General features: G+C 36.9%; 1 protein-coding gene across 1 annotated transcript in view; it reads right to left on the bottom strand.

Moving 5' to 3' along the window:
- Positions 1 to 307: 307 nt before the first annotated feature.
- The window catches only part of SHCBP1 (SHC binding and spindle associated 1), a 33,611-nt gene continuing 23,974 nt past the window's right edge, over positions 308 to 9,944 (bottom strand). The window contains exons 10-13 of the mRNA XM_058706882.1: positions 9,743 to 9,861; positions 3,865 to 3,951; positions 3,347 to 3,488; positions 308 to 1,518 (exon numbers count right to left, since the gene is read on the bottom strand). Of these exons, the coding sequence (XP_058562865.1) occupies positions 1,193 to 1,518; positions 3,347 to 3,488; positions 3,865 to 3,951; positions 9,743 to 9,861 (674 nt within the window). The 3' untranslated portion in view covers positions 308 to 1,192. The remainder of the gene's footprint in view (positions 1,519 to 3,346; positions 3,489 to 3,864; positions 3,952 to 9,742; positions 9,862 to 9,944) is intronic.

A 9,944-nucleotide genomic window follows, 5' to 3' on the forward strand; every position in this document is an offset into this window, starting at 1 on the left:
ACTTACCCTGCTACTTGTCATTCTCTTGGCACTCTACCAAGTTACAAGAGAATATATGAAATCTAAACTCCAAGATAAAGAAATTTTATTGGAAAACCAATTTGATTTTTTTAAACATTGAATAAATGGTTTTTAAATCAGTATTTGGGTCAAGTTTATGCAGAATTAATTAGCATTACCACTGCAATAGGATTTAAAATGAGGAAAAGAAAAATGCCTTTCAATGGTCATTCCATTGTGTGCATTCCAAAAGGACCACAGATGCTACACAGCACTATGGCCCATAATGCATCTGGAAAAACAGAACAAGATTCAATTTATTATTTCATAATTTTAATTTTAATCAGTAAGCATATTAATGTCACATATACTTTTTAAAAATATAAATATCTTTAAAAGCTGTGTCTTACAATATGATATTCAAGAACACAGAGCTGATACAGGTTGTAAAAGAAACCACTATGTGTAAGATATTTGAAATCTGATCAGAATACTGTTATGGTCAAAGAAAAACACCTTCTTTTTAATCATTCATATTCAGCAACAGTGAAAATGTTCTATATACGCATTGGCTCTGAATAACACATCTCATATCTGTTTCAAACCTGCCATGCTATCTATTACTGTTTTGATGATTACATTGTTCAACACAAAAATGCATCCCACTCAAATTCTCAATAGTAAGTCTGATTATGCAGATAACTTCCTAATAATAAAAACTTATTTTAAGACAAGTATTATGCAAATATATCATGGAATTCAGACTTGCTGTAATTGGGAGAAAAATACAAGTGTAAAGAACACTGCACATTTGACATTTGATACCTACTGCATTTCTGTGCACTCATCTTGCATTCCCTTTCTTCTTTGAAGTGCTAGGTTAAAAGTGTATTTACACTAGAAAGTTACTGATAGGCTTAATAATATGAGAGAACTATGTGTTTGAGAAAGCAAGATTTCTGGATAAGAAATCTTCAAATATTTTCTATTTTATGTTTTTATGACCTTCCTTATAAAAGGGAATGTTTCATGTGCAACACCTGCAGATAGAAATAGATGTACATTTCACTCAAACCCAATCAAATATATCAAATATAAAATACAGACATGAAGCAAACTATGATAGCAGCAGTGATTCTCAGGGCAGCATGTGCAAAATCCAATATTTTGCTATCTATTTATATCACGGTGGTCAGAAAAGAAATGTGCCAAAACTCCCTTTCCCATTCCACTTGAACTGGTTCCCCACAATTGAAACAAACATCTCCTGTGACATTAAGTTGTCATCAGCTTGCGTGATCCCCAGTTCACTCAACCTTTTCTTCTTCATCTGACCCTTCTGTGTGGAGGCAGCAACTAGTTCATTTACAATTTCACAGTTGCCTTCCACTTGCTCAGAAAGACTAGATCTTGCATAAAGCTCCATTTTGCCAGTTGTACATTGAATCAGCTCTTCTAGATCCACCCTTTCCGCTGTGTCTGCCTCCTCACTTGTCGGAATTTTAAGTGCTCTATTTTCTGAAGAAACAAACAAATTATAACAAATACAGTAAAATGTAAAAATAATGCAACAAAAAATATATATCTTTCTATATTCTAAAAAAAATTGTTTTAATGTTTATTTATTATTGAGAGAGAGAGACAGAGAGAGAGACAGAGCATGAGCAGGGAAGGGGCAGAGAGAGGAGACGCAGGATCCAAAGCAGACTCCCAGCTCCGAGCTGTCAGCACAGAGCCTGACGCAGGACTCGAACTCACAAACCACGAGATCATGACCTGAGCCGAAGTCGGATGCTTAACCGACTGAGCCACCCAGGTGCCCCTATATTTCTATATTCTAATTAAAGCTTTTAAGTTTTTACTGCCAAGGATTCCTGCTGTCATCTGACTGGATTCCATGAACCCTTTGCCATAAGTATTTCAATAAGCAGTTGTCTTAGTCTTTGTACCAAGACTTTCTGACCCTCATACAGGATTACCAATTTTGAATTATTTTCTATTTTTATCCTAGAATCTCATTCACTCAACGGACCCTTTCTGGATATTGACTACCTACTATAAGCACAGTGTTAGGAGATAGACACAAAGATTAGTAAGAGTGCCACTATTCCCAAAGGAACTCTCCTTCTAGCAGCTAATGCCAGCATTAGAAGTGAGTGCTTACTGAGAGGCAGAATTCTAGATGGCCCCTATGATGCCCACCCCCCTGGTGTTACTTTCGGGATTGTTAAGTGGCAAAAGGATTTTGCACATGTAATTAAGGTTACTAATCAGCTGACTCTAAGGAAATAATTCAGGTGTCCCTAATCTAATCACTTGGACCTTTTAAAAGTTGGGGTTTTGTTCTGGCTAGATGAAGAAGAGGAAAGTATGAAGAAATTCAAAACATGAGAGATTTGAAGCATGAACAAAATTTGCCTTAAGGAAGTTTCTCTTGAGGAAAGTTGCTGAGATAGAGGAGGTTATGGGGGCAAGGACTGGACAGTGGCCTCTAGAAGCTGAAGCAATCCTCAGGCAATTGCAAAAAAAAAAAAAAAAAAAAATGGAGACCTCAGTCCTACAACCTAAAGGAAATGGATTTTGCCAACAATATGAATGAGCTCAGAAGCAGATTTCCCCCTCAGAGCTCTCAGATCAAAGCCCACTCCCCTTAACTTCACCCTTCTGAGACCCTAAGCACATAATGCAGCCAAGCCCACCTGGACTTCTGACCTACATAACTGTGAGAAGAAAAAGAACTCACAGATAACTAGACTGTATCCTGATGGATGACGAGGACTACTTTCCTCATCCATGCCAATGCATAATCCCTCTCTAAGATTTCACAGTAATCTGGGTCATGGCTTAAAAGTCACAAGTTTCCTACTGAGCTCAGTTTTCCTGCCAAGAAAGATAGTTAACAGGGAGGCATTTACTTCTGCCAATAAAAAATAGAGACAAACTCCACAATCCCCTCCAGTAAATGCAGCCTTCAATCTGGCACATGCATTTCTCTGCCTCCATCCTTAACAAATGTCAGCAGGAGCTACCATTTCTATCATATGCTCAGCTTTATTCTATAAATGCACAGAAAGCCAAGCATGATAAGAAGAGAACTGCAGGACCACAGAAACCACACACCAGGGTTTTGAATGAATAGGTGAACTAGTTGACCTTGAAAGTTTCTTTCACCCTGAGAGTCTACAATGTTACAGCCTTCCCAAGTTTCTCTATCTCAGAGTCCAAGCATATGCCAGTTATCTTTGTTAAGGAGAGGAAGACTCAGATCCTTAATAAGAGCTTTATGCTGAAATAAAGTAAACTAGGATCACATTTTTATTTTTAAAAATCACTAAATAAAACATACCTTCAGTTTCATCTTGGACATTTTCTTGCAGGTCAGAGAAGATTGTAGGTTTCACCAAGACAACACCATAACCTTCATTATTATGTATGACATTATTCACCATGGATATTTTGGGAATGTCATAATGCTCATCTAAGAAGTCCTGTGACATTGAAAACAAATGTTTTAAGGAACTGTCACATTCAACACTGCCTGCTTTAAAAATCTTCTCACTGTTTTCAGGCTATTCTAAAAATAAAGTAGAAAGCTATGCTTATTAATATGTTGTAGCACAGTCTGAGCTCTGAATGACACAGCATTCCTCTGTCATTTCTGCAGATCTATAGATAGCAAAGTATTCTCACAAAAGACCCTCAGTCACCAACTACTGATATCAAGATGATTAAGATGTATGTACCGTTTGTGCTTTTCAAAACCAAACAATAGAACTCAACTTGGGAATTTAACAAAACACAATTATTTCTTAGATGAAACCATTCTAACTTTTGGAAAGAGGGTGTTTTAGCAGGTACACTCACCTTAATGAGTATCCCTTCCTTGCAGTGATGGATCCCATTGTCACTCAAGGTGCACTTACTCCCGGGATATATTTCTATACCAGCACCCTACAAGTTACATTTCAAGGTATCACAATCAGTATTTTAAGGCAGGACTACAAGAGAAGATTTATTACAATCATTTCTTAAACCTTAACACAGTGTAAATATAAAGTGTTTTACAGAAAGTTTTATTAGATATTTCTAATCAACATTTCTATTTGCTCCATTTCCAGCAAGTTGTCTATCATTTATCACTTTCAAAAACCACATGCAGAGACACACACAAAACACTGGCTAAGATGATCAACACTTGATTATTGTTCCACTCCCTTTCATTCTGGATAAGTCAGTTTTCTGATTCTGCCAAATAAAAAAAACAAAATATTTAACAATTTTGCACTTATTCAAAATGATCATCCTGAGATACTAAATTAGTTGGAGAATCGTATTTGAGTCTAGTAAAATATTGCAACTTAAGTATAGAAAGAAGACCTGATATTTTTAAAAACACACTAGTTTTAAAACATCCCAACATAACCTAAAAATCACTTCTATGAGCTAAACAATTAATAGCCTCCACTACTACACACATGTTAAAATTAGCAACCAATTCAAGTGACTCAATAAAACAAAGTAACCAGAAAGATCCATGCATGGCACAATTCTTTCACAGTGTCCCTTGAGACCACATGGTACCAATTAAGTAACAGTAACAGGAATAATTTACTTCCTAAAACTATACTAAGCACTTTGGGAAGTAAAAATAATTTACTCAAACCTCTATAGTTATTTAAGAAATCACTTTGGGAATAATTTAATATACAATATCATACATGAAGAAGAGCTGCTATTAACCATTTATAAGACACCTACCACATATATGTCGAGTTTTTTTCTAAGAGTAGTAGTGAACCATGAGAAAATATTTATTATTAATTGCCCTTTTGGGGATACAAGAACACATATGGCTAGATGGCTAATCTAACTCTCTACTAGGTAAAAAAAAAAATCTTCCAATTGGGCTTTCTTCCCCAGACATGAAGATGAAGAATCTGGCAATCCATAAACACAAGACACAGACCAGTAAAGCCTTCCAAAAAGCCTGAACTCTCTAGCCAAATGACCAGGCAGTTTAGAAAGACAGAAGACTTTCAGATAATTATAGCTCTATGCCAGTCAAACGCCACAGACAAAAATAGTGGCCCATCCCCATGTTGGCAAATGCTAAGAGGAGAGAATAGACTTTCACCTTCTTGAGGCTGTAACCAGGCACCCCAACTCTCCCAATGGGGTGGTGTCAGAGAAAGCCAAGCAGGAAGCCAGGATTTGCATCCCCACCAGCCAATAACAAGGCCCTAGCAGCATCACTGGAGACTACACACTCCCACCCAACAGTCACAAGATGCCACTCCCTCTCACCACTAGAGCAGTATCAGAGCAGGCCTGGTAGAAAGTCTGGACTTTCACCATTGCTCAGTGGTAACAAGGCCACTGTCATGGGCCACAGTGTCAGTGGGCACCATGCTGGAAACCAGAATTTCCATCCCCTCCCAGCAGTAACAAAGAGCTATCCCACTGAAACAGGTATCAATGGAGGCTAAAATAGGGAACCTGGGCTTCTATCTCCTTCCACCAGCAGTACCCTTCATCCCATCCCCTCCTGTAAGGGTGTCACTTAAACTAAAACAGAAGATCCAGACTCTCATAATGTAGTACAAAATGTCCAGGTTTTGATGGAAAATCACCTGTCATACCAAGAACCAGGAAGATGTCAAACTGAATAAGATGGTCAATAGATGCCAAAACCAAGATGTCAGAGATGTTAGAATTAGCTGACAATGATTTTAAAGCATCCATGATAAATAGGCTTTAAGAAGCAATTATGAACATACTTAAATGAAAAATTAAAGGCGCACATAGAAAGTCTCAGTGAAAAAAACAGAAGATATGAAAGACCAAATGGAAATTTCAGAACTCAAAAATAACTGAAATAAAAAGCTCTGTGGATGGACTCAACAGCAAAAAGGAAAACAAGGAGGAAAGAATCAGTGAACTAGTAAGATAGAACAGTAGAAATTACCCAACCTAAACAACACAGAGAAAATTCACTGAAAAAGAAAAGTGAACAGAGCCTCAGGGACCAATAGGACTATAACAAACTACCAATATCAAGAATGAAATGAGATACCAGCACTGACCCTGCAGACATCAAAAGGTTAAAGACTAAGGGAATACCACAAATAACTATACCTGTAAATTTGACAACTTAGCAGAAGAAATGGTCACCTGCCCCCCCAGGCTGGTGTGAGGCCTAACGGGCTGGGTGGGAGGTGGTACATATAACACCTGGTGCTCCAGGAGTCACTGATGCCATTGCCACCAAACAGGAAAGCCCTTCACCACTGACCTGGCACCCATCCACAGGAGCTCTGTAACCTATCAGCATATCTGTTAACTCACTCAGTATGAAATAAGTCATTTGAACAGCCCTATAACTGTTAAGGAAATTGAATTCATAATTTTAAAATTTCCAAAAAAGAAATCTCCAGGCCCAGATGGTTTCACTGGAAAAATCTACCAAACATTTAAAGAATTAATACAAATTAGTGAAGGGAATACTTCCAAATTCATTTTATGACACTAATATTATCCTGATAACAAAACTTGACAAAGATAGTGCAAATAAAGAAAACTTCAGACCAATATCTCTCATGAATACAGATGTAAAAATTCCTCACAAAACATTGGCAAATAATTACAGCAATATATTAAAAAATATACACTATGACTAAATTGTGTTATTCCAGGGGTGCAAAACTGGTTCAAAATTTGAAAATCAATTAATGTAACCCACCATTTTGTTTCTTCCAAAAAAGAAAAATCATGTAATCATATGAAATGATGAAGGAAAAACATCTAACAAACACCAACACACAGTGATTACAAAAATTATCACAAAACAGAAATAGAGAACTTACTCAACTTGATAAAGATTATCTACAAAAAGCCTATAATTAACCTTATACTTAATGGTGTAATACTGAATACATTCTCCCTGATATCAAGAAGAACAAGTAAGGATGTCCACCCTCACCACTCTTATTCAGCATAGTGCTGGAAGTTCTAGTCAGTGCCATAAAGCAAAAAAAAAAAAAAAGGAAACAAAACCATACAGATCAGAAGGGAAGAAATAAAACTGTCCCTATTTGCAAATGATATGTAGAAAATCCCAAGAAATCTACAAAAACATTCCTAGAACTAATAAGAAAAGTCAGCAAGGTCACAGGATATGTGACAAACAATAGTCAGTTGTATACTAGCAATGAACACATGGACATTGAAATTAAAAATATGAGATGACTTATAATCACTTAAAAATGAAATATTTACATACAAATCTAAGAAAACACATACAAGACTTGTATTCTAAAAATTATGGAATGCTGATGAAAGAAATCAAAGATGAAAATAAATGGGAGAGACAGAGTGTTCACAAGATTGGAAGACTCAACATAAAAAAGATGTCCATCCTTCCCAAATTGATATACAGTTTTATTAGAATTCCTATCAAAATCTCACCAAGATTTTTTGTAGACAGAGACCATATTTTTCTAAAACTTATATTGACAGGCAAAGGAACCAGAATAGTTGAAACCATTTTGGAAAAGACAAAGTGGGAGGAATCACTGTATCAGATTTCAAGACTCAACATACAGTAGCAGATATTGGTGGAGGGACAGGTACACAGATCAGTGGAATGGAATGGAGAACCTAGAAATGGACCTACACAAATTTTCCAGATGATTTTTGACAAAGGTAGAAAACCAATTTATCAAAGGAAGAACCGCCTTTTCAAGAAATGGTGTGGTTGGGGCGCCTGGGTGGCGCAGTCGGTTAAGCGTCCGACTTCAGCCAGGTCACGATCTCGCGGTCCGTGAGTTCGAGCCCCGCGTCAGGCTCTGGGCCGATGGCTCAGAGCCTGGAGCCTGCTTCCGATTCTGTGTCTCCCTCTCTCTCTGCCCCTCCCCCGTTCATGCTCTGTCTCTCTCTGTCCCAAAAATAAATAAAAAACGTTGAAAAAAAAAAATTAAAAAAAAAAAAAAAAGAAATGGTGTGGTTACAACTGGACATCTATGGGCAAAAAAATAAATTAACCTTAATCTAAAACTCATATTTACACCAAAATTTACTCAAAAAATGGATCATGACCTTAAATGTAAAATGTAAACTATGAAATTTTTAGGAAAAAAAATAAAAGAAAATCTTTCATATCTAAGGCTGGGCAAAGAGTTCTTACACTTAACACAAAAATCACTACCCCATAAAAGGGAAATCAGTAAATTGGACTTCACTGACACTTAAAGCTTTTCTTTGTAGAAGCCCAAGTGAAGAAAATGAAAAGACAAGCTACAGTTTAGCATACAAATCTGCCAACCAAATACCCACCAGAGGACTAGTATCTAGAATATAAAAAGAACTCTCCAAAATCTACAGTAAAAAAGAACAAATAATCCGATTAGAAAATGGGCAGAAGTCATGAACAGACATTTCACTGAAGAGAAGGATGGCACGTAAGAATATGAAAAAATGTTCAATATCATTAACCACTAGGTAAATGAAAAGTAAAACCACATACCTATCAGAATGGCTAAAATTTTAAAAACCAAATGCTGGTAAGGATATGGAGAAACTATACCACTCAAACACTGCTGATGGGAATGTAAAATGGTGTAACTACTCTGGAAAACAGTTTGGCCGTGTCTTTAAAAAAAAAAAAGTAAACATGTAGCTACCATGTGCACTCCTGGGCATTTACGCCAGAGAAATGAAAAGTGCTCACACAGTAACCTGTACACAAATGTTTGCAGCAGCTTTATTTACAATAGCCAAAACCTGGAAAAAAAACCAGATATCCTTCAACGGGTAAACAGTTAAACAAACTGGAATATGCTAGAATACTATTCAGCAATAAAAAAAGAACAAACACTTTGCACCTGGAACAACTTGGATGAATCTCCAGAGAACTGTGCTGAGTGAAAAAAGCCAATCCCAGAAGGTTACATTCTGTATGATTATGTTTACGTAACATTCTTGAAATGACGAAATAATAGAAATGGAGAAGAGACTAAAGTTTGCCAGTGATTAAGGAAGAGGTCTGAAGGACCATGCAAGATGCAGGATCCTTGGAGTGATGGAAATACTTGACTGAATCATGTTATCCTGTTGTGCTACAGTTTTCCAAGATGTTACAATTATGGGTAAACTAGTACAGAGTATACATACAGGACCATTCTGTATAATTTCTTACAACAGTACGTTAGCTCAGCAATAATCTCAAAATAAAAAGTCTCATTTAAAAAAAGCAACTCAGGGCGCCTGGGTGGCTCAGTCAATTGGGTGTCCGACTTCGGCTCAGGTCACGATCTCGTGGCCTATGAGTTCGAGCCCCACATGGGGCTCTGTGCTGGCACCTCAAAACCTGGAGCCTGCTTCAGAGATTCTGTGTCTCCCTCTCCTTCAGCCCCTCCCCAACTCATGCTCTGTCTCTGTCTCAAAAATAAATAAACATTAAAAAAAATTTTTTTTAAAAGAGCAACTAAGCTTCAATTGCTACAAAACTGTTTGTAAAATTAATAAATGTGAAGGGTCTAAATCTCAAAGCTATCCTAGAGAAACTGTCAGATTTCTTATTTTTCTTCCTTACACAATTGACTCTGGCTGATTTAGTGTATATAAGTGTCTGAACTTCTTTGAGGAAAGAGAACGGGAGTGTACATCTTTACATCTTGGTCCCACATTTTACTTATTTAGAACTTAAACCTAAACTTCTTTCCCAAAAGATAAGAGATTATCCTACCTTGGCACCATATAAATCTGAGTTCTTCATTAAAAATTCTGCTGATGTTCGCACCGTGACTCCTGTAGTTTCACACTGCAGCACACAGTTTTCCAATGTGGTCTTACCACGATGAATGACTAGAATGAAAACATGCAATCAAATGCTTTAAGTAATGTGTGTTTTCCAATATTAGAAATGGTCTAGAGCTGACATTAGGTGG

Source organism: Neofelis nebulosa, chromosome 17, assembly GCF_028018385.1.
Source record: "Neofelis nebulosa isolate mNeoNeb1 chromosome 17, mNeoNeb1.pri, whole genome shotgun sequence".
Classification (NCBI taxonomy): domain Eukaryota; kingdom Metazoa; phylum Chordata; class Mammalia; order Carnivora; family Felidae; genus Neofelis; species Neofelis nebulosa.